At 41.4% G+C, this 25,274-nt stretch overlaps 1 protein-coding gene across 1 annotated transcript in view; it reads right to left on the reverse strand.

Moving 5' to 3' along the window:
* Positions 1-13,161: 13,161 nt before the first annotated feature.
* B3GLCT (beta 3-glucosyltransferase) overlaps positions 13,162-25,274 on the reverse strand; it is an 83,651-nt gene continuing 71,538 nt past the window's right edge. The window contains exons 14-15 of the mRNA XM_032496341.1: positions 23,883-24,027; positions 13,162-15,186 (exon numbers count right to left, since the gene is read on the reverse strand). Of these exons, the coding sequence (XP_032352232.1) occupies positions 15,019-15,186; positions 23,883-24,027 (313 nt within the window). The 3' untranslated portion in view covers positions 13,162-15,018. The remainder of the gene's footprint in view (positions 15,187-23,882; positions 24,028-25,274) is intronic.

The following is a 25,274-nucleotide window of genomic DNA, read 5'->3' on the forward strand; positions in this document are numbered from 1 at the left end:
AACTGGGCTGTTGTGAGGACTCAGGAGTCATAAGGAAATGGGTGAGAGTGTATTGCCCAGTGATGCCTCACAGATGGAGATGGCTAATAACTGGCAGTGAACCTGGTTCCGTGCTGGGGAAACATCCTAATCTTCCGTGATTAAAACAACCTTCATAAAATCAGAGGGCAGATAAATATTATAATATAAAACATTGGAGTAGCTATATTACCTCATCAGCAAGGACTAGTCTGCAATTTAACATAGTATGCCTTAGGATGAGTTTAGGGAGCTTTATATGTCTTTTGTATGTATTTGCTGTTTTCCCAATTAATTAAATTAGCCCTGACTTCCATGTGAGGTTACAGAATGAAATGATTTGGAAATGGATTGTAACAGGAGAATGTAGAGCCTATTTCTGTTATATTTTGAAGACCACTTATTGAGGTATAAGCTCCTTGAAAGCTTGTTGGAGGAGGAAGAGGGGAGGGGACAGCATATCTTCCCCCTTGTGTGCAATTTGAACTGGTGACCTAGCAAATGGTGATGTCTCTGATGAGACTGTTCAAACATTGGTGTCTTCCGCTAACTTTCTTTGGTTGACTGCCATTCTTCGTATCATTGGGAACATGATATATTTCTGTGTCTTAATTTTAGGCAAGTGAGTCAATATGACTTTCTACATTAATATGCTGGAATAAAATATCACCATTAGCTTCTGATGATAGAGGATATTTTTCATCCTTCTTAAAGTGCTTACCTCAAAAAATTGTTGTCAAATGCTGATATAAATTTCTAGGTTGCATACTCTTCATTTTGTGGGTTTCTCTTTGGAATTCTATTGACAGGTATGTTTGGGCTAAATATACAACTAAATCGATGGGCTCGGTGTACCTGTGCTGGGAAGTCATTTAAGCCCATTGGAAGGTCAGCATTGGTAGGTAAGGGAATCCTGCTTCGCAGCATCACAAGGTCATGAGCGAAATTCTCTATAAAGTAGCAGCCTTCAAACCATGTAAGTGGTTTTGGATGTTTGCAGAATTCATTTCCAGACCTGCATTTGCATCGAACTTTGTGCTGTGGGTGCAGGTTCTCCTTCCCCACCTCCCCTTCCACAATTTCTCTTCTCACTCTGTAAAAGAACGGCCTACTGCTCCACCATTGCAAGTCTCCTGAGATACTGCTCTGGAGACACAAACCTCTGGGCGCAAAACAAAGGATCCATTCAAAGTCTTGGTATCAGTGATGGGAAATGACCCAATAAAAATCCTTCTATAAATCAGGTGGTTTCCAGTTCTTTACTGTCAACAAAATTGAAGGATGGAGTTATTAGCTGGGAGATCACCAACCATCATTTTGGATGAATAAATTACTCTAATTTTTGGCATATAATTCAGAGGACTTCAAAAAATTAAGTGACAATACTATAATAATTATTTCTATTTCCTATCTACTTATTGAGGTGTTTACATCAATAAAATTAAAACAGCAGTAAATAATATTCATCCATGAGTGTATAAAAAATCGTACAAAGCTCCATTAATCTCATTGAGTTGCATTTCCAATAAAATACTTTCTTATATTTAATGACTATCAAAAAATCTAATAGATAACTGTTTTAGTCAACTGTATTTTCATAGTAATTGTGATAAATCAACCGAGAATTTTTTTAACATTTAAATCCTCAGAGGAAAATTTTCAAAACAGTAATTTTAATATATATATACATTTTTGGCCAAGAAGTATGACAGGATTTTGAGAATTGTGGGCATGAGTTTAACGAGGAAAAACAATGATTTAAGCTTCTGATTGTTAAAGATGAGCTCTTTCCTGTATTTTTTTTTTTTAGAAATTGATGGTAGGTATTAAATCACCGTGGTCTTTGGATTCATCTGGATAGATCAAAAGAGTGATTTAGCGCTTTAAAATTTTTTACAATATACTGTAACTACACGTTTTGCAACTATTTGAACTGTCAAATGAAAACTCACAAAATGGTAACATAATATCATACAAATAGATGTTAAGTATCATACAAATAGATGAGTCAGCATTTTATTTAACCCATTAAAGAAGGGACCAACATGAGACAAAGCCATCTTTAAAAAGGAGTGTGAGAAACTAGGATTTTATGTAGTTAATGAGAGAAGGAATGCTTCTGAAACAAGATTGCTTAGTTAGAAACAGAGCTGGTTAATTCCCACCCGGCAGTAAGCCCATAACCCTTAAGGTTATGTGCTCTAGCAGACGGAAGAAAAACCAGCACATCTTACTACTTTTCTACAAGTAGCCTCTATCTTTACAGGAGTGTAAGATGTAAAAGTGTAAAATGACTGGGCTCTGATCGAATGTAAAAGTAAGTCTAACATCCACTCAGATTATCCTAAACTGGCTTATTAGAAATACGCTCTTAGCAAGACATTAGAATCACATTTTTTATCTTATTTACAAGTTTTGGATAATTCCCCTCAGAAAAACTTATGGTGAAACACTTTAAATGTTAACTTAAAAAAGGTAAGAAGAGTGACATAATTTTCCAAAATCTTGTTGAGGGCTATGTGAACTGTAATGCTGTGACTGAAGTGGTACGTACACAGTTCATTTTTACTGCATTTTAGAGGATTAGCAGACTGTTTTTGCCCAGATTTGGATATATTTTCTAAGAACAAGAAAAATAACAGAAGCACAAGGATCAAACTCAGACAACTTAACACAGATGAGCTCTAGGCGCTAGTCCACAGTTCATACGCAGATTTCTTCCGCTGTCCCAGTGAAGTCCTTTATAGCTGTTTTCCTATCTGGGGTCCAGTGTGTGAGCATGGTGGAGAGGGGAGGGAATACCAACAGAGCTCTGTGATCTTCCCAGTGTATACAGACAGAAGACACGCATGTGTACGGTACGGCTCTCAAGGGTGTGGGATTGAGGTGGAAAGAATATAAACTTGTATGAGGCTAACATGAAGATTAGCTCACGAAGCAAAACTCTAGAGTCACTGCTTCAGCTGAGGGGTTAGGAAGAGCTCTCTTTGGTTGATTGTCTGAGACATGGATTAAGGTGGCCAGATGCCAGCAGTGCCCTGGGCTGCAGGAGAGGAAGCTCTTCAAGGACTTAGGGATACTGGGATGTTAAAGTGGGCTTATCATAGAAATCCTGCTCACGCAGCTTGGTCGGGACCAGGGAACATACTTTTTACCATGATCGTGGATGGTGGATTTGGGAGAGGAGCCCCAGCATCCTTGGCCCTTCTCTGTATGGGAACTGCTCCCACGGAGCTGGGCTCTCTAATTGCAGTGCGGGTTATGAGGTTCCTACGGGGGCAGAGGCCAAGAGGTGTCACCTGATTGTCAGAGATGGAAAATACTTAACATGATCCCAGTAAAAGGACCAGCAATTTTTTGTTTTAATTCTCCAGCAGTCAGTGCTAAGGTGTACCAGGCTGCAGGCCTGTTCTCAGTGTTCCCTGCTTGTGGAATTCTCTTTCGGGGGTGATTTTTGTGTGTTTTACAGTGACCAGCCACCCTGTCCAGTCCATTCCCTTCTCTCTGCGTGTCCTTGTGAGATTCCAGCTCCTCAGTTTCACAAGGCAGTGGCACCTCCAGGGCACGGTTCCGAGTTGCTAGTGATTTTCTGATCTGTACTCCCCCTCCTGACTGTTCTGCTGTCGTGAATCCGACTTCCCTACCTCGCTGTAGGCCTGTTTGAGCTGGTGTTTGATACCACATTGCCCATGGAGGCTTGTCAGTTTCTTCAATGATGTATTTGCTCCTCTTCTCCTTCAAAGGCAAATAATAGGACTTAAATGGGATACTTTGAAAGCAGTTACATTATCTTCTTCTTCGGAACCCTCATGGGTTTCCTCCCAGGGAAATGCATTCATAAGTCTTATAATGAGGGTGTGTGTCATTCATGGCACACAATATAAAAGCAGAACTTTATTAATTTCTGCTTTGCAGAACATTCCTGTTTAAATATAACCCATTTTTCACTGGATGCTGGGCAGGGATTGCAATTAGGTTCATCTCTTGGAACAGAATCCTCCTTGAAAGTGGCAATGACCTCAGTTTCTGTAAAGGTTTCTAAAACTGTTGGAATTTTTTTTAAATTTAGCTATGACTTTGTGCATAAGGTTATTTCCCCTTACCTTTGGTTCCTAAAGAGTCATTGTGGAAATTCTCTAAATTAGCAAGTACTGATCATCTTAAGGGTTAATCCAAAGATCTTATCATTTGATCGTAGCAAGAAGTACTAGCTTGATGAAAGAGGCTTCGGTTGCTTTCATTTTTTGTTTTCCAACCCATCATCAGGCGATCCTTTCCTCACATTGGTCCGAGTTGCTCCGCCTTCCCTAATAATGTGTGAGAACACCAAGAGGTAATAATCATGTGTAAACAGACACGTTGATGAGCTGTTACAGAAGCATCGGGGGACTCTAGTCTGTAAGTTCCAAATGTTCTATGTAATGGCAGGGAGAAACCTGTATAGCTGTAACTAAAAACAGGGTTTTAGGACAATGTCAGTTGCATTGAAGTTATACCAAAATGCGTGTAGAATTGATTTGGCAGAGAAAGCACTTGTCACACATTTAGCATAACCATGCATGTAGCCTGATTCACAGAAGCACACCTGGGTCACTCTGACTTCCAGCCAGGTAGAGCAGAGCCTCGGGTGATGTGGAGGACAGAATAGTGGCCCCCAGAAGTGTCCACATCCATATCCTCAGAACATTTGAACGTGTTACCTTACATGGCCAAAGGTGTGCAGATATGATTAAGTTAAAGATTCCGAGGTGGGGAGATTATCCTGGGTTATTCAGCTTAATCCAGTGTAATCATGAGGGTCCTGATAAGAGGGAGGCAGGAGGGTCAGAGGGAGAGGAAGGTTTCAAGATGATATGCTGCTGTCTTTGAAGGTGGAAGAAGGGGCCAGAAGCCAGGGAATGCAGGTGGCCTCCAGAAACTGCAAGGAAACAGATTCCTTGCTTAAAACAAAGGAAATGGATTCTCCCCTAGAAGCTCTGGAAGGAAAGGAGCCTGCCAATCCCTTAATTAGCCTGCTGAGATCCATTTCAGACATCTGATCTCCAGAACTGTAAGATGATAAATTTATGTTGTGTTAAATTGCTAAGGTGTGGTAATTTGTTACAGCAGCAATGGGAATCTAATACAGATGGCATACAGAAATTCCACCTAGGTGAAAAGTTTCCATGTTCTGTCTCATATTCTTCCCAATTGGAAGCTGCAATTTGGGGTATATACTTTACAGATATAAAGTGCCCCAAAAGTCCAAGAATGTGTTTTATAGTGTTATGTTTTCAGAGAGTTTTATGATTCTATTGCCTAATATGAAAAAGAAATTGAATTTTTAACTAATCTTTTGGGTCCTTGGACGACAGTGTGAAGTGATGCCCAGGACATCTCTTCTACACCAAAGGTGCGTGCAACTTAGAAGCAAATCGTTTACACCTTTGTTAGAACCAGCAGCCCAAGCTAAATCTTGCTAAGGCTAGCTCAAGTTCTTTTTTTCCCCTAGGGATTTCATATTGGCAGCTTTATTAAATCTCCTTTGCTTGGAAATTTTAGAATGTCCTCTATCCTTTATTTTTGTCTAACATTTTTTCAGTAATAAGAGCTATTTATTAATAGCACATAAGGATTATAAGTTAGATATACGGCTCTATTAATAATTTCATGTTTGACTAGAGAAATTTATCACAATTAGGAAGATTAGGAGCAAAATGGCATGAATAATTTTTAAATATAAGACATAGCTTTAATGTAGATTTCTATCTACTCTGCTAGGTATTTTGATTCATTATGTCATTTAACTCAGCTTCCTCATATTCCTCAACAACAATCCTAAAAGATAGAAACTATTATTATATACATTTCACAAAAGAGAACACTGAGGGGTAGAGAGGTTAATTAACTTGTTCAGCATCACACAGTAAATTGTAGAGCCAGGATTAAAACCCAAATATTAGGACTCCAGCACTCTCCTATTTTAACTACAAAGCCCCGTTTGTCAAATTTACATAATAATAAAAAGGCGCTTTTCCAAGTAACACTGCTCATGGAATCAACCAGTCAGCTTGAATTATTTTCGTTGTAACATTATTTAAGTGTATATAAACATAAGACTGTCCATTCATGTATTAGTCTACTCAGGCTGCCACAACAAAATACTGCAGGCTGGGTGCCTTAATCAGCAGAAGTGTATGTTCTCACAGTTCTGGAGGCTAGAAGTCAGTGATCGAGGTGCTGGCAATTCTGTTTCTGGTGAGGCTTCTCTTCCTGGCCTGTAAACGTCTGCCTTCTCACTGTGTCCCCACGTGGCCTTTCCTTCGTGTGTATGGAGAGTGACAGAGACCTCTGGGGTCTTGTAGATCTCTGTAAGAACACCAGTCCTGACCGATTAGGATCCCACCCTTATGACTTCACTTAACCTTAATTACCTCCCTAAAAACCTGTAGGCCTCCGCCTGAAGGCTCTAGAGAATAAGCCATGGGCTGAACTGATAAACAAGCTGTGAGGAATATCATGTATCCAGTATGGACGGCTGGCTAGCCAGTGACGGGTAAGATCCTCAGAGGAGGACAACCTAAGACAGGCACAGCCGGCTGGATAAGAAATGGGCTATTTAATGTATCCAGTATGGACGGCTGGCTGGCCAGTGACGGGTAAGATCCTCAGAGGAGGACAACCTAAGACAGGCACAGCCGGCTGGATAAGAAATGGGCTACTTAATATGTCCAGTATGGACGGCTGGAGGGCCAGTGACGGGTAAGATCCTCAGAGGAGGACAACCTAAGACAGGCACAGGCAGCTGGATGAGAGACGGTCATGAAGTTTCGTGACGAACTTTAAAACAATCTGTCCTTAACCGTGTAACATCCTGTGCTTACTGCAGGAGCTTGGGGACCTAACTAGATTAAGATTATTAGCATTGTCATAACTTAGATGATATGCGAGGCATCGTGCATGTCCTATATAAACCCTTTTCCAAGAATCAATAAACAGAGAACTGCTTCACTGCTCTCTGCACGGTGTTCGTGTGTACATGATACCGTGCCACCAACATTCGGTGACCCCGACGTGATATCAGCGCGGCGACTACATGTAAGTAAGGGGAAAAATTTATATTGGGGATTTCACCCTATCAGGCGCGCCGCAGTGTAACCATGGGACAGCAGGTGACAGTACAGCAAAAGATTTATTTCCATATTCTGCAGCAGTTGTTAAAGGCTATTTCAAAGCAGGGCACCCTCCCAGGTGCCCCTCAAAAACAAATATAGGAAATCACTGTCAGCCAAAGTCCCATCTCACCATTTCTGACCTCATCACAGCTTCTCCCCCCGGGATCGCAAGTTTAGATCTAATGACTATTGATAATGAGTTGATAAATGACAGTAATAAAACCTACTTAATCTCTACTGGAGTTTGGGGACCTTTACCTTCTGGGTATTTTGGATTGCTAATAGGGAAATCATCTATGGGCTTAAAAGGGTTAACAGTTTTACCCGGTGTTATTGATAATGATTATACTGGAAAAATTAAAATTATGGTTCATGCCTCTTCTTATTACATTATTCCTAAGCAATCTCGAATTGCTCAAATTATTTTGATACCTTATTTACCTGCTCAAAAACTTGCTGAAAATAATAGAGGAGATAAGGGCTTCAGACATACAGGACAGCAAGCTTTTTGGACACATTCATTAACCGATAACAGACCTGTTTTAACAGTTTCAGTACAAGGAAAGCAATTTACAGGGTTGTTAGACACAGGAGCGGACAAAACTATTATTTCTAGTTTTCATTGGCTATCCAGCCGTCCATACTGGATACATGACATTCCTCACAGCTTGTTTATCAGTTCAGCCCATGGCTTATTCTCTAGAGCCTTCAGGCGGAGGCCTACAAAACCCCATCTCCAAATTCAGCCACATTAGGGGTTAGGGCTTCAGCCTATAAATTTGGCAGGGATACAGTTCGGTCCATACAGTTTCTTATGTGATAGCTCTACTACCACTGTGGAAGGAAAACTAAGTTATAAAGTAAATTACATACAACATTCCCTAGCCAATAAAACTTTATTGCTCTGAACAGACTTTTGGTAGAAATGGATGTTAAAGGTGCTGCCAGTGAGGACTCAGGAGTAAGTAAGGAGCGAGGGAGAGAAAGCCTGTATCCTTGTAGAGAATACGCAAACTGTTATAAACAGGAGGTTGGTAGAAAGTTGAACCCTAAGGGCCCTGCTCAGAAGGTGAAGGCTCAGAAGGAAATGAGGAAAATATTTTTGGAAACTGGAGGGAAGGGGATCCTTTGTAATGTAGTGGCAGAAAGTCAAGCTGAATTATGCTCTGTAGTTATGTAGAAGGCAGAACGCGTAAGCAGTGAACTTGGAGATTTTCCTGAGATTTCCAAGCAACATGCTAAATGTGCAGCCTGGTCTCTTCTTGTAGTTTATAGTATAATTTGAGGGGAAAGAGATAAATCGAGGTAATTGTTAAGCAAAAATGAACCTGGACTTGATAGTTTGGGAAATTTTCAGCTAATCCACATTGTAAAAGATGCTAAAATGAGGAGATTCACTATTAGAAAAGCATGCTCTGGAAAGAAAGCCACAGGTGTTGCTAGTGCCTTGAGAAGGGGGAAGGTCAGAGTTTTCCCTCACACAGAAGGTTCCTTGAAGAGATGACTCCAGGAGCCCCTCCAGCCTCAGCAGAAGCCAGGGACAGGGATGAGAGCATCTCGAAAGATCTGTGGAGGAGCTCCTTGTCTAGTAGCGAGAATCCCCATAACATACACAGGAGAGTCACAAGGTTTTTGAGATTGTTATGTAAGCAGAAGCACTGCCAGAGTGATCCGGAAGGGACAAAAACAGGGTGAAATGAAAGAAGGCTGATAGACTCCCCAACCCACAGGCAGGACGCAGGATAATAAGTCGTGTTTTTTCAAGTCACTCAGTTTGTGATAAATTGTTGCAGGGACAACAGTTAATGCAGGAAAATAATACTCACACATCAGGGGCCAAACAAGGCGTTTGTGCTTTTAATTAAATCAAGTCGTTATTGCCATTAATTACATCAAACAGGGAATATTCATAACATATGCATCAGGTGTGTAGAGTACTTATAAACAGCCCTGTACCCACCAGCCTGTTCCAGATCTAGAACTTACCATCACCTTTGAGCCCCGGTGTGTCTGACAGCCTGTTTCCCTTTCTTTCCCCTAGAGGGTAACTACTGTCTTGAATTTTGTGTCTGTCATTCACTTTTCTTAATTTTTTAGATGTGTATCTTGATATGTTTACTTTTTCATTTTGCATAGTTTTAAATTCTATGAAGGAAATCCTACTATAAGTTTTGTTCTGTGACTTTAAAATGTGCTTAACACTGAGGTGCCTCATGTAGCTGTATTTCGTTCATACTAACCACAGCATAACGTGATCCTGTAAAGATGTAACAGAACTTATGAATTCTTCAAGCAGTGGGCATGCAGGCTGGTTCCAGCTTTCCACTCTCCTGAATTGTGTACACTGCTGTGAACATTCTTGTCCACACTTCTCAGCACATGTGTGTGAGTGTCTCACTGGGGTACACACCTGAGGGAACTCTGGGGTCAGAAAGTAAGGATCTTCACCCTTACTGGATGTGTTGTTTCCCAGAGTTCTGGTACAAAAGTTCAAAATTCAGTTTCAAGTAGCCAGTTTTTTCCTTTTTAAACCTCCTAGTACATATTGCTTCTAAAATTTATTTGATATATATTTATTTGATTTATTTGCCTTTAATCTATCTTACAGGATTACTTCGTGGTCAACGCTCGCATTCTTGGTCATCTTTGCCTATGCTGGTGTTTCAGAACTAGGCGTACAGTCAGCCTGGGGAGAGGCTGCATGTTCTTGGTGGAGGTGAAAGAGTCCAGAGATTAAGTGAATAAACTCTAGAGCCAAAATGTCTGAGTTTAAAACTCAGCTCTGCCACTTACTTACCAGCTGTGTGACCCTGAGCTGGTTACTTAATCTCTCTGTGCCTCAGGTACCTCCAGTGTAAATTGGGGAAGACACTAGTACTCATTTGAAAGGGTTACTGTGAGGATTAAATAACTCAGTGTGTGAAATACTTGGAATTGTGCCAAGCATAGAAAGCATTATATAAATGGTTGTCATTGTTATTAGTATTAATGTTGTGGTTTCCATAAGAGCAACCCTATGTAAAAAGTCAATCACTCTCAGCAAGTAACATTGTCTCACACTCAATAGAAGTGATCAGATGGAAACACCCCTATCTTCACATCAGCACATCTAAAAATCTTTCTCTGTGCCTACACTGTTGCCCCGTTTGACAGCAAACCCTCCTGTCCAACCCTCCGCTGAGCACTGGGTTCCATGCCTTGACGCCAGGACTGCCCGTGCAGTCATCCTCCCTCTCAACTTGATCATTCTCATTGTGGGAGCCCATGGTTGGGTTTACAAATTGTAACAGACCCCAGACACTTGTCTCCTTAAAGAAGAGCAAATGTGCTTAGTAACTGCCTTGCTTACATAGTTGAGGTTTTCGATAGCACTCTGCTTGTTGCAAGCAAGGACCCAGGCCCTCAGCTATAAATGCTGGGCGTGCCTGCTGTTAGATAGTCTTACCCAAAACAAGGAACTGGCTGGTCTGGTGGTCTGCTCTAACATATCTTTAAGGATGTATCTTGTTCCCCTCTTCCCATGACTTCCCTAAAGATAAACTGTAGGCCCCCGATTGTGGGAACAAAGGAACAAGTCTTGGGCTGGAATGGTAAACAAGTTATAAAAAGCTGCAGACTCAGAGGTGAGAAGGCTGGTTAGCCAATGATGGGTAAGATCCCCAGAGTGGGGGCAACCTAAGACAGGCACAGCCGCCTGAGTCCAAGAAAAATGTTGTTAAGCAGCTGCTTCTCATACGTTCCACCCTGATAAGCTGTAAGTTTCGCTGGTGCCAACACAAACATGATTTACCAAAACATAAAGGGTCTTCTGACCTTGAATCAGACTCTACAATCTCGATCCCACCCTGTCTTTCCCTAAATTCCTGCATTCCATCACACAACTGTTAGTGATTTCTCCTTTGATTGCATACCATAAATGTAGGAGCATTTGAGAGGTTCATGGAGTTGGCTCCTGACTCCCTCTCGCTCTCTTGACTTTTTCCAAAGCCTCGAGTAATTCATTCCATCTCGGTGGGACTTCTGCCGGCCAGAACCCACAACTGGTGACAAACCCACATCTCATCTCATAAGACATTTCCTAGACATCTTCCGTCCTGAAATACAAACCCCCTAGACGCCATGTTCCCCCTCAAGCTACCTTTCTTTGTCTTTGAGTTAACTCATAAAAAGAATTAACTATGGATGAACTCCACCATCACTTGCAGCCTAGCATGCTACTGTTCTGTGTTCCCAGTCTATAAATGTTTATAATTGCTCTCCACAATCTCAACTCCCATTCTGCCCCACTTACTGGGAGCAGTCTTGTCAAGGTCACTTCCACGCTGCCAAATCACACTGGCACCTCTCTGTCCTCCCTTCTTGGACCTCTTGGTGACGTGACACCCTTGATCACTTGCTTCACAGAACACTCTTTCCTTGGCTTCCCTTACACAGCACTTCCCACCCCCACCCCCACCCGTAGCTCCCAAGTCCCTCCCACCTTGGCTGACTCTAGTTCCTTCTCTCCCTACACCATCCTGGCCAGTCTTGTGGCTTTCAAAACCTGTAAAATGCTGGTGAGTTACAATATCGTAACTCCTGCCCTGACTGCTCTGAGCTGCAGACTGCCAGAGCAGCTGTTTATCTGACATCACCTGCATGTCTAATAACAGCGATGAGAGCTACGCCGTCACACAGGTTTTTCTGACAATCTGTCCCCACATTAGAGCACTCACGTTTGCTGTTCCCCTGCCTAGAACTCCCTGCACATGTTCTTGCGTCCCTGACTCACTCTGTTCAGTGGAGTCTCCACTCAGTCATCACCTTCTCAGAGGCTCTCTGACCACTACATCCAAAGTCGTCCCCAGCCCGCACCCCATTCTAGCTCCCTGTTCTCGGTGTCTTTACAGCATTGATCATTATTAGAAATCATCTGGTTCATTCATTCGTTTACTGGTTTATGCCCTTTTCCTTGCACCTACCCCAGCTCCCTCCAGGAATATGTGTCTTTAAAGTGAAAACATGTGCTGAAAGACTTACTGCCGGAAAAGAAGCCTTTGCTTTCTACAGACAGGAGGGGAGCACATTTTGCAGGTGCCATGTTTATAGGAAGCTTGGGAACATAAAACAATAGCACCAATAGTGCCAGGCATTCAGAGATGCCCGGGAGAGACTGGTGAGCAGGACAGGCAAGGGGCGTCCTGGAAGGGCTGGCACACAGTGGGGGTTTAATGAATAGTCGCTTGATGAATCTACTGATTGATTCATAGTAGTCTACGGAAGTTGTGTCTCTGAATAGAAGACAGTAGAAGCATTCTTACAAATGTCACTCTAGCAGAGGAGACAATTATGAACAATTCCAGCGGATATGGATGTGGAAGCACTGAAGGTATTCAATAAAGCAAGAAACTCAGAGAGCTCTGCTGTTTACATACCTGTGCACTCCATCACTTGCAGCCTAGCCCGCTGCTGTTCTGTGTTCCCAGTCTATAAAGGCTGTGTCTGTGTCTGGATTTCTGACTCAGTGGCTAGATGTAAAAATCCTACATAGTCAGACAACTTGCTTTGGCTGTATCAGCAGAACAGGCTTAGATGGAAACACGGCTTTCCATGGTTCCACCTATAATTCCTTGACGTTGACATCCCCAGTATAAAAACAGACGTTTGCAGTAAATTCCTATTTAAAAGGCGAAGAAAGTATGAATAGGACAATATCTGTCCAGGAAAGTTCAGATTCAAAACTAGTTCTTAAAATATGAATTCTATAAGAATCAGTTCCAGAATATCACCAATGTATAATAGAATAGATAAGCGTTTATACTTAGTATAAATATATCTTCAGAGTCTGATGGTTTTCTCTGAAAAAAGATAGGATTTTATTAATTTTTCTTGCTGAAAACTGTGTTTACTGAGCTGCCAACTTTTTTCTCTGGTTCATTTCATCCCTTGTCCCCATGCCCCTCCCCACTCCCACTCTACCTGGACTAATAAATACACTTGAGAAATCAGAAACATAGGCAAACATCTTTTATTTGGGGTTAGGCTTACACAGTTCCAAAAAGTGAACATAATTAACAAAACACCTAAAGGTACCAGAGAAGGTGCTCCGGTATCAGTAGAAGGCACTGATCATGATACACAGAGAAAGCTTGACATGGGTCTTCATGTAGAGACGCCAGGACCAGCCTGTCGCGTGAACACGCTGTTTTCTGGCAGCGTGTTCGGCTGGCAGGCAGGGGTGGGACGTGAAGGCTCTTCCCCCCTGGTTGGGCAGCCAGGCCCTCCAGGAGTGTTACTACCAATGACACGACAGGCGTAACAGTGACAGTAATGCCGGCTCTGACAACAAAGCTGATGTCATCAGCAACAGCTTGCCGGGATCCATAAGTCCTTAGGGCGCTTCTTATCCAGCTGATAATCCCTGATCCGTTTCTTGGACAGGCCACAAAATCCACTTTCACAGAAATGAATCCAATGCATTCAGTTATCACTGAAAACATACCCGTCCAAGTATTTGCTAGTTTGGAAAAATGGTAAATACTATTGCATCACTTTGGCAGTCAGTCACATATAAGCTGCAAGAAGAATGTGCTGTTAAAAACACAAACACGGGTACTTTTGGTGGCATGGCTTTAAAACCCTGTGCTTGGCTAGAAAAACATTACATGCAAAGTTAATGAATAGAAATTTTTATTTAAAAAAAAGAGGAAAGTATTTTACTATACCAAAATTAGTTTTAAGACGTATCAAAATCAAATTTTACACAAATACCTTTAGAAAACTGAATTATATAATTAAAACGTTAAATTACAGAGTATTCTTTACAAATTAATGATATATTTAATAATATATTAAAGACATGATGTGGAAATTAGAGCTGCTTCAAAATACCGTTTTCAAATTTCATTCTTTAAGAGCCTGGGGAAACTGCCAAATCACCATTTGGTACCCCAACTGGGGCTTCAGGGTACACTGGGGGGCCTATTCTGAGTCTGGAGAGAATCATTAAGTAACATACAAATAAAAATAAGAGTAAAGTACCATGTAAAATTAATTTAATTCACTTCCCGAGACTTACACAGAGCTCAGTGACTTGAATAAAACATGACGCTGTTTTTAAATGTTGAGAACACTGTTTTCTGGCGGCAGCGAGCACACTTGTGTTACAAGTAGGTCGTAAAGATAGGGCTTCAGGGAGAAATGGAACACAGACAAACCTCTAAAGAAGTAGAACACGCTCGCAGGCTTCTTATTCTCTTTTTATGAGGCACAAACAGAAAAATAGATAAAACATAACAACCCTGATTACAGACTCCAGGGGATTTTTCATCACTAGACTTTTATGATGGTTTATGAATGATCCTTAATACAGCAATATTCCTAGTGAGTTACCAGGAAATAATTTCAATCATCAATAATACGGTTAAAAAGTTCACCCCATTGTAATACCCAGATCAGCGGACTTCCCCTCTTCTTTATTTTACACGTATGACGACAGACAGTCACGTCTCTCCAGCCTCACGCCCAACTGAAACCTCCGTTACAAAGGAGAGAGAGCAGGATGGAGACTTTGGTGCCATTTCTTTTCCTGTGACAGAAACAAAGCTGCTGTTTTACAGCTTGAAAAACACACAGTAATCACTGCGTATTACAACAGCCGCGTAATGCAAAAGGAAGTGATTTCTCTCAGGAAAAAAAAATCTGTTTTCCCTATGACTCCTCCCCCCCAACTCAGAAATTACCATCCAGTAATTTCCACCTAAAGTCAGGAAGCCGCCGTGCCCCGTGTCGCGCGTGAGCATGAGGACCGCAGCAGGATGAGGCCGGTCTCTGCCTCGCATCCTGCCTGGGCTCCCGGCGCCAGGCCTTATAGCTCCTCTTTGAAGCCTTTCTGTGTCTCCTGCTGGGCTCTGTCTTCCTCACTGGGTGCCAACCACGCGAAGTAGACCTTCACTGGATCGATGTTCCAGTGTTTGTGGAAGGAAATGGGGACCTGGTGGGACAGGTAGTCCTTGGGGTAGTCCACGGGCCGGGCCTGCGGGAAGAAGAACAGAGAAGGCCGCTCTCTGGCTCACTGAGGACAGTCTTGCTTCAGAATAGCATCTCAGTGCATGAAACCGTTGCTTTCCGTCAGTAGCTGATGTTGGTTATGGGAATCTAAAAGCAAGAAGAAAATCCTTCCCACTAAAATCTTCCCTCTAACTGTAGGCTCTTTGCTTCTATATCTCCAGTTACTTTCACACCCCAAGTGCATCGCTTGAAACACATCGCTTTTTGCTTCTGTGTTTCATAGTCACACCTCTGGGAGATTCCTCAACTGTGGTAATAATTATGAAAAGTTTCCCTTGGTAAGTCATTTGAGTTACAATTATGCCTTCTGCAAAAAGGCAGAAAATCTGTCATTTCTTAGGTCTAAAAAAACTAAAACTCTGGCCATACATGTGTGTGGAGGTGTGGGGCAAGGGGTTTCCAGGCTTCGCACTGCCTGTCTGCTGCCCTGACGTGGAATCAGCGGGTGTCTCTCAGAGCAGGGAAACGTGGAGCTCGTCAGGGAGAAGGGTGCAGTAGCTCCTACTCTCTTCCTACCTGAATATCCAGCCTGGTTCCAGAGGTGTCCTTGGAAATTTGAGTAACCTGAAATAGTCTGCAACAGGACCTAGAAAGTTTTTGCATTACTATCATTTCAGAATTCTCCAGAACTTTTGAAAAAATGAAATGTAAGCAGAATCAGATATAGCCTAAAATGAGACTGAAAAAGTAACCTCCAGGGTATGGAAGGAAACTGAAACCAGATACATTTTGTTTTCTCTGAGCAAAGCATCCATCTTCTCTCAAAGCTTATCTTGTTTACAAATGTATAAAGCCCATCTGTGTCATATAGTAACTCACTGGGTTACCAGTACTGAAGTAGTCTTGACTTTATTAAACCTAGATGTGATACATTTAGAAACAGATCTTCTCTAGGCTAATATTTTATTATATTCCATCTAAATTTTTGATACGAGTAAACTCTCTTAAATGGTTTACAAAATACCTTCATTAAATGTTCTTATTTAGTCCTTGAAACAAACTTCGCAAGATGGTCAGAGCAGCATGATTCCTCCCCAGTTCATAAATGAGGAAGCCAGAGCTCACAGAAGTTATAACTTTCTTGGGGTAACATGACTCGCAAATGTTGGAATGGGGGTGAGAGCAGGTGCCCAGCTCCTAGGCCAGTGTCCTGCCACCACCTCAGCCTGTCCAGGGTCGTCAGAGGCTTTAGCTGCCCTAGCCGCTTTGGGAGGCTTTATCCAGCGGTGGCACAAGTATGCTGCTCAGCTGAGGGTCAAATGATAATATCTGTGAGGAAGACTTCAAAATAATGTAGGGGAGAACTTTCATAATGGTCACGGTACTATCCTTTAAAAATTCTAAGTGTTCATGAAGTTAAAATTCTAGGAAGAGACTTTTTAAGGGAAATACAGTGAGACAGAGACCAAAATTACATACTAGAATAGATTCTAAATGACTTGAGAAAGTTTTGAATATTAGCTGAGGGAATTCATATATTACATGGGGTTTATTTGCAATGCTCTCTGAGAATTTACCAGCAGAGAAGAAAACCTAGGAGAAACAAAGTCTCAATTCAGTTCTCAGATAATTCCACAATGGTCTCAGGAGAAAAAAATTAAAGCAATGGAAATGAATCGTTGCTTGTTTTTCACATTTAAAAGTCAACTACTGGAGATACAAATACATCTAACAGGAAAAAAATAAATCCATAATATCTTTCCCTCTATTAATGCAGATTCCAGAAGTGATTAGTTGCATCTCAGGAGCCATCTATGCAAGTGAAGACCTGGCTTATTAAGCTCTAGGACGTGCTCATCATTTCTGACAGATGAGCTCATGGAAAAGAACAAAACCAAATGAAAAAAGTAGGATGCATCCAGAGAGGCATCTGTGACACTGAGAAGTCCATTTAGCTTCTAAAAATCACACGTCTGTGAAAAGGCCAAAAGGAAATCCCAAGCAGGCAGAGTCAGGGTGAGGAAGGAGGGCTGGGTAACAGAGGGGAGCGTGGTGGGAAGCCGTGTACCCAGAGAGAGAGAGAGAGAGAGAGAGAGAGAGATGGCTGAAACTGCATGAGGAGAACACACACTGGGCAAAATTAAAATCTTCTCCTTACAGCACAGTGAACAGAGTGCAGCAAACGAAGGTTAAAACTATATTTTCTTCGACACACATTTTCATCTCAGCTGTATTGAGGTATGATTTACATACCATACACAGTTCACACACAATAATGCTGTGAATGGTAGTTTGGATAATGTTAGCAGATTTCCAGAGCTAGGCAACCGCAAATCTGGTTTCAGAACTCTATAGTCATGCCCCCCAAATTCCCTTGCATGCATTTGCAATGAGTCCTCACCCTCATTCACAGACCTAGGATACCACTGATTTGCTGTCTCTACAGTGGTCCCTAGAAATTTCTTATGAGTGGAATCATAATAGGGGTGTTTGAGCCTGGCTTCCTTCACTTGGCATTGTGGCATACGTCAGAGGTTAGTTCCTTTCTCAGCTGGGCGGTGGTGCCCTGTATGGACATACCACACAAACCACGCCCAGCTGCCGCGGCTCAGGAGTCTGGGCAGCACGCAGCCTGGGCCTTGGCTTCACAGTCTCTCTCACGGTTGCAGTCAAGGTGTCAGCTCAGGGTCTGTGGTCTCATCCGAAGGCTCAATGACGAAAAGATCCACCCACAACCTCACTGGGTGGTTGCTGGTGGCATTCAGAGGGCACCACTGGGGTCCATGTCATAAACTGCCTACTACAAGTATGTTTAACTTAAACTACCAAAACATTCCCAAAGTGCCTGTATTTCATATTCCCACCAGCAGTGTCTGAGAGAGCCAGTTTTCCTGCGTCCTTGTGGACAGAGCGTCCATGGTATGCTCTGCTTTCTGCTCACAGCCAGTGCAGCAGACATGTGGTGGGGCCTCACAGTGATCTCGTTACATTTCCTTAACGACCAGTAACGTTGCACGCTTTTTCATGTGCTCATTAGCCATTTCCTTCACTTCTTCAGTGTAACATCTATTCAAATCTTAGCCCATTTTAAACAGAGTGGTTTGTTTCTTTATGCAGTTGTAAGAGATTGTTATATATTTCTGGACACAAATCTTTCATCAGATACATGATTAGCAAATACTTCTCCCAGCCATGACTTCCTGTGTTTTATTTTGTGTTTTCATTTTCCTCTGATCCATAGTCAGACACATTATCCATTATGCCACTTGCCCTGTACTTTTTTTCATTTTCTTAATGATATCTTTCAAAGAACACAGGTTTTTAATTTACATGAAGTTAAGTTTATGAATTTTCCCTTTCTAGATCATGCCTTTGATGCTGTAAGAGATCTCTGCCTAAACTGAGGCCACAAAGAACTATTCTCCCTGTTTCCTTCCAGAAGCTTGTAACTTTAGAGCTTGTATTTTGTACTGTGATCCATCTCGGGTAATTTCTGTGTATAGTGTCAGGTAAGGTTCTAAGTTCACTTTTTGTATGTGGCTATAATTGTTCCAGCACCACTGTCCCATTTCCCCACTGACTTGCCTTGGCATCTTTGTTAAAAATCAGTTTACCATAAATGGGAGGGTTTATTTCTAGAATCTGTCCCATTCCTTTGATATATATGTTTATCCTTATACTAATTTCACATTGTCCCGATTATTGGAGGTTTATAGTAAGTTTCAAAATCATGTAAGTGTAAATCCTCCCACTTAGAGCTCTTTTTTAAAAAACTGTTTTGTATTTCCATATACATTTTAGGATAAGCTTGTGAGTTTTTATAAAGAAGCCTGCTGCTGTGCTTTTGATATGATTACACCAAATCTATAGATCAATTTGGGGAATACAGGGAGACAAAATTTCCCTGCATGACTGTGTCCTGTAAAAGAGCCTTAGCCCACTATAAATATCTCACATTCCATGAGAATTAAATTGTAGTCATTTTCTAGTTAACTGCTGTGATCCAAAACGAAGAGTAAAACCCCCTTCATCTCTGGGAGAAGGCCAGTGGTCATAGCCCTGAACTCCGTCCCTAAATTAAGCCTTGAAGCGCCAGGAAGACCTGAACACTACTACCGGAGGGATACATTTACATTTCAAGGAGGAATGAGGCCCTTGGAGAAACTATTTGCATAGTAAAGTGCTGAAGTAAGGACTGAAAGGGACAGCTGCCTCCTTCACCTTTATAAGCAGAGAAAACAAAATTCCTAATCGCTTGCCTGTGGAGTATCTGGTCACCAGTGTAGGATAACTGACTTCGCTCTCATCTTGCCCTAGAGGCAAAAACTAGGTCAAAGGGGCAGTGGGGCGTGTGGGCAAGATGCTCTTATTATTTACTGTGAGGTATTTAATTTAAAAAGCTGTCTCTGATCCAGACCATTTCATGCCAGCATTCAGAATAAAAGTAATAAAGTAAATTTTAAATGAATGAAATAAATTAATAAATTTTAAAATGAATATTAAAAGATCAAGGAAATTGCTAGTTTTTTAATACATAAAAACTGTCTGTATCTCAATTTATTCACATCTTAATTTCTCTTAGCAGTATTTGATAGATTCTTAGGATTTTCTACATACAAGATCATGCTGTCTGTGGGTAGAGACAGTTTTACTTCCTCCTTTCCAATCTGTATCCTTGTATTTCTTTTTTTGCTTTACTGCGCTGGTGAGAACCTCTAAATACAGGGGTGAGTAAAAGTGCTGAGGCTGGATATGTCTGCCTTGCTCCTGATCTTCATTTTATCAGGTTGAGGAAGTTCTATTTGTTGAAACAGTTTTTTGTTTTTCTGTCTGCTTATTATTTTTTTTTTATCATGAAGCGGTGTTAGATTTCATCGAACAGTTTTTCTGTGTCTACTGAGAGGATCATGTGTTTTTCATTCATTATTCATATAATAATCATTGACCTTGGGTGTTAAACAAGCCTTGCATCCCTGTGATGAGCATGACTTGTTCATGTCATATAACCCCTTTAGTATACTGCTGGCTTCAACTTGTTAATATTTGATTAAGGGTTTTTGCACCTCTGTTCAGGAGTAACATTGCTGGTAGTTTACTTTTCTGATGTACCATTTTAATCCCTTTGTTATTTTTTTGCTATATAATTTTAGTCATTTTCTTCGTGCTTGCTGTAGGGATACAACGTTCATCTCTGACATACTAGGTCAACGCTGGCCTCATGAAATGAGTTGGGAAGCATGCTCAGTTCTCTAATTTCGTCCATGTATGTAAGTTTAAATACATTTTCTGTTCCTCCTGGAGAAATAAGATTGCTTAAAAAGTGTGATTCTAGAAACTTCTCCATTTCATTTAAATTGTCTAATTTGTTGGCTAATTTTGGTAGGGTTTATAATGATGCCTCTCTTTCATTTCTGGTTTTGGCAATTCATGTCTTCTTTTTCTCTTGGTGCAGTGAGCTAAAGGTTTACCAAAGTAGTTGATCTTTCCAAAAGAACTAATTTTTGGCTTAACTGATTTTTCTCTACTGTTTTTCTGTTTTCTAGTTCGTTGGATTATGCTCTAACTTTTAATACTTCTTTTATTTCACATAGTTCATGTTTAATATAATTCTTTTGCTTCTCAATGTAGAAACTTAGATTATGTTTAAAACTATAAATTTCCTTTAATCCCTACAACAGCTGCACACAAATTTTTGATACATTTTCATTCAAGGTATTTTCTAATTTTCCTTATGATTTCTTCTTTGACCCATGGGTCATTTAAAAGTGTGTTGTCTCATTTCCAAATATCGGGGGAATTCCCAACATAACTGTGTATGTTTTCAGTCCTGTTACATTTATTGAGACTTGTTTTACGACTTAGCATATGGTCTGTCCTGAAGAATGTTCCATGTGTACTTGAAAAGAATGTTCATTCTGTTGTTGTCAGGTCAAGTAGTTAATACTTACCTATTTTTCTCTTCAGTTCTATTTCATGTACTTTGAAGGTCTGTTGTTAGTGTATATATACATTTACAATTATTTTATCTTCTTGATGTATTGACCTTTTGTCATGAAGTGCCCCACTCTCTCTCTAGTAATATTTCTGTTCTTAAAATCTATTGTGTTTAATGCTACTGCAGCCACTCAAGTGCTCTATAACCAACTGTTTGCAGGGTGTATCCTTCCCCATCCTTTTATATGCAACCTGTTTGCGTCTATGAATCTGAAGTGTACTTGACTCTCATACACAACGTACAGTCAATCATGCTTTTTATCCAGTCTGACAATCTCTGCCTTTTGACTAGGGTATCCAGTCCATTTATAATCATGTAATACTTGATGTAGCTCTATCTTCATCAGCCATTTGCCATTCTATATGCCATTGTTTTTTACATGTCTCATTTTTTGTCCATCTCTTCTTCCTTTATTGGCATTTTTTCATTAAAATCTTTTTAGTATACATTTAAATCTTTTTCTTGATATTTTAGCTGTAATAAAGGTTTCCCTTCACGATAACTGAGACTACAACCCCAGGCCAGTGAAGATGCCGGCTTTTCTTGTTTGTTTCCTACCCTAGTTTGACAGCTTTAGTTGACGTATCTGTGGGTGTTCATCTCTCCCACAAGTCAAGCCCACAACTCTGACAGCAAACCTATTGTTTTTTTCCCACCAGGCCCATACTGGTGAAACTGCTGCTGCCCTCTCCAACCAAACAGGGATGGAAGAGGGCTTGGGTGGGGGGATTCAGACAGAAAGGCCTCAGGCTCTGTTGCTGTTACCCAGAGCTATAGTAGATTTTCAGGAGTTAATGCTTCTCAGTGCTTCTGGTTGACTCTCAGAGTCCTGAAGTGGTTGTTTTGACAATTTTGTGCAGAGGATTCACTGGCCATTGCATGTTGCCACACCCATCAGAGGCATATAATGTTGGAAGAACAGAAAACCACATTCTCTAGAGATTTTGTTTTTAACACAGAGGGACAGACTGGACATTCCTTGAGGCCTCCTTCTAAACCTGTGGTTTCACAATAACGTTCCCTGCCTAAAAAGAGAAGGAATGTGGCCCAGGCAACTTTGTATCTGAGCTTGTTTCTACATGCCCACTAACTCCTCAGGAATCCTGGGTTTTCTCTCTGTCTCATATCTCTTTCTCAGTATGAACAAATACACAGTTTGGACCAGTGTTCAAACATTACAAATGGAAGGTAATGTCCAAATCAAAGCAGACTCTCTTAAAAGAGGCTTAAGAGTTGGAAGATAAAGCAGTGTCCATGGGGAGGATAGGTTTTGAGCATACTTTACAACTTTGGAAAGGTTTAAAATTTATTAGGTGAATTAGAGAAATCAAGAGTTTTAAAGTATGGGAAACAATTTTTTTTTAATTTTAAAATTATCTTCAAAGGACTTTTACTCAAGGAGTACTCTCCTTCCTTTTTCCCTTAGCATCTCATTTACTAGCGTATTCTTCCCTAAGTAAAAAAGGCTGCTGTAAAAACCCAAGACTGTGATGTAAACAATAGTAAATTATTTCCCCTATACACCAACAGTTTTAAGTACCCTTCCTTTTCTTTTTCTGTGAGTGAAACGTTATGAGATACATCAAAAGAGGGTAAGAGGCTAACTTGCTTTTCTAAGTCATAACACCACCACACACAGACTCAAGGGTTTAAAAGATGGAAAAGTACCTTCTGAGTGGTACCAAGAAGGAGATTTCTCATACGTTTCGTATTACAATAGTCTATTTTTATCCTCCTTTGCAGTCCTCAAGAAAGCAGAAGAGGATTCTGCCTCTCTTGATAATGCACTGTCTTTGCCTTGTTCAGGTGAACTTCCGTAGTGCTGTCTCTGTCAGGCCCGTTTCCTGTGCTGCTGTCATAGTTTTTGCTATTGGTTGTTAAATAAAGCATGAGGACTATATTTTCAACATAAGGGAGGGCACTTAAAATATACATGCACTCAAATATTTCAAATTTCAAAAAGCTTTACTGAGTTTCTTAAAGGAGAGCATTAAATGAGTGTGGGCTGTGGTTATTTTTAGTCTAAGTATAGCTGCTATTCTTACATTATCATCCACTGACCTGATTCTTAAGAGAAAAAAAAAAACTTCTATAAATAATGCAGAAGGATTCCCTTCAGACCCTACACTGCAGGACAGTGACACTGTTAGCACCAACCACCCCTGATAAACATCATCTCAGCTCTGCTTTTCTATAGCCTCCAGAATATATGCATATTGAGATAGTACACTGAAATTTAATTAAGTTTAGCCACTCAGTTTAATAGCAAGCAAAGGGGAGAAAGCCCAGCAAAAAGGTAGCCAATGGAGACTGTAAAAACTGAGGACAGTGTACGCTGACACACACTTGGTGGCCAGCAAGACAGTATTAGATCAGTCCTGTATATTTTCTAAATAGCACTGGATAATTTTTAAATGCCATCAATTTTTTTAACTCAAAAGAAAAAAAGAAAGAAAACAAACAGCCTTTACCTGGTCCTACATGCAAGGATGCTGGTCAAACACCATTTCGTTTTCTAGATGTTTCTGCCTTCCATCTTCATGCTGCACCTGGTACAGCACCAACCCTCTGGACAAAGAGGTCTGTTAAGGATTTCCCCCTGGAGCCTGTCCACATGGTTCTTAAGGTTGTTTCCAGAACAGGTGAAGGGAAAGAAGCAGGACCCTTAAGTGAGAGGAAGATCCCCCTCTCTCCCCCTGAGGTCGGACTAAGAACATTCTTCTCACCTGATGGAAGAGCGGGCTGTGTGTCACAGGGATCCCTAACCCGCTGAAGCACATCCCCAGGACCATATCATCCGGAGCATCATTGCTGTAGCAGCGACACTTGCTGGCGAGAAGTCTCCTGATTGCCTCTCTGCTGAAGACCATCCTGGGGGGATGCAGACAGAGAAGGCAGTTAGAGCAGCTCCTCCCGAGCAGTGATCTGAGTAAGGAAATAGCGCTCTCAGCCCCGTGTCTGATAAAGACATTGACAGAGCAGAGTTTTACATTTAACAGTTATTCCAGGGGAAGTGTTTGTCAGAGAAACATGAGGTGGCAGAGCGGCAGTGACGATGCCAAAGCAGCAGTGGGGGCCAGCCCTGGGCCAGCCCCAGATGCAGTGTTGTTAACCTGACAGCAGCAGCAGCACCAGAAACCAGCACCCTTTGCTCCTCCAGCCTCAGGGGACAGCATTTCCCATAGTGACTGAGCTCCAGGTAAGGCCACCTGCTCCCTTTTATCCCTCAGCCCTTGCCAGTACTTCTGTACCAAGTTCTTGCAATAAATTCTCTTTTTAAAATATAGATTGGTTTCTGGCTTCCCGTCTGGCTTCATGAATAACCCAGTAGCTGATGGGGCTGAGGGGGCTGACATGGTTCACAAGTTCATTCCCACTAAGCAACAATTTTCTTGAAAGCAAAACTGTCTAAAATGTATCCATATATTCCCACAGGCAAATACAGAGCCTCACATACAGTAAGCCCTCAATAAGAGTTTGATGATCCAACAAATGAGAACAAAGCCGCCTTTGCAAAGATCATCCCGAGGAAGGGGGAAGTTTTATGAATCCATCTAGTAGGAAGGGAAAGAGGACAGAGCTTGAACGCAGTCCCTGACGCAAACACACTGATTCCTGCTCTGCGGGGCTCAGTTCAGTGCCCTGTGACTGCCACTTCTGACCCTAGGCTGGCAGTGCTCCCTGCCCGCGCTAAGATGTCAGAAGCCTCCATGGAATATGACTGGACAAGAGGAAGCAGCTCGTTATTTAAGATGATACAAGGAAATACAACTGCACAAGAAAAAAGTGATTATGAACTATACAAAAGGGAGCAAGCTGCAAGTCTGAAAACTTACCATAAACTGCCTTTCTCTTAGAAAGTCTAGGGTCCCCCAGTGACTCTGGCTCACACCTATGTGCTGAGTCAAATTCCTGCTTTACTGGCCAAGCCCGGGAAAGGAGCCTGTGTGAGGACTTGTGTTGGCCATAAACAGACCTCTCCCTTAGAATGTCTACCCGATGCCCAGTCAAGGAAAGTTTCATAGGTGACTAAATATATTCCAATCACAGCTGTTATCTTATCCTTTTAAATCCTATCTGAATAAAAATGCTCCTTTCTCTCTTCTGCCAGTAGACAG

This window comes from Camelus ferus, chromosome 14, assembly GCF_009834535.1.
Source record: "Camelus ferus isolate YT-003-E chromosome 14, BCGSAC_Cfer_1.0, whole genome shotgun sequence".
Lineage (NCBI taxonomy): Eukaryota > Metazoa > Chordata > Mammalia > Artiodactyla > Camelidae > Camelus > Camelus ferus.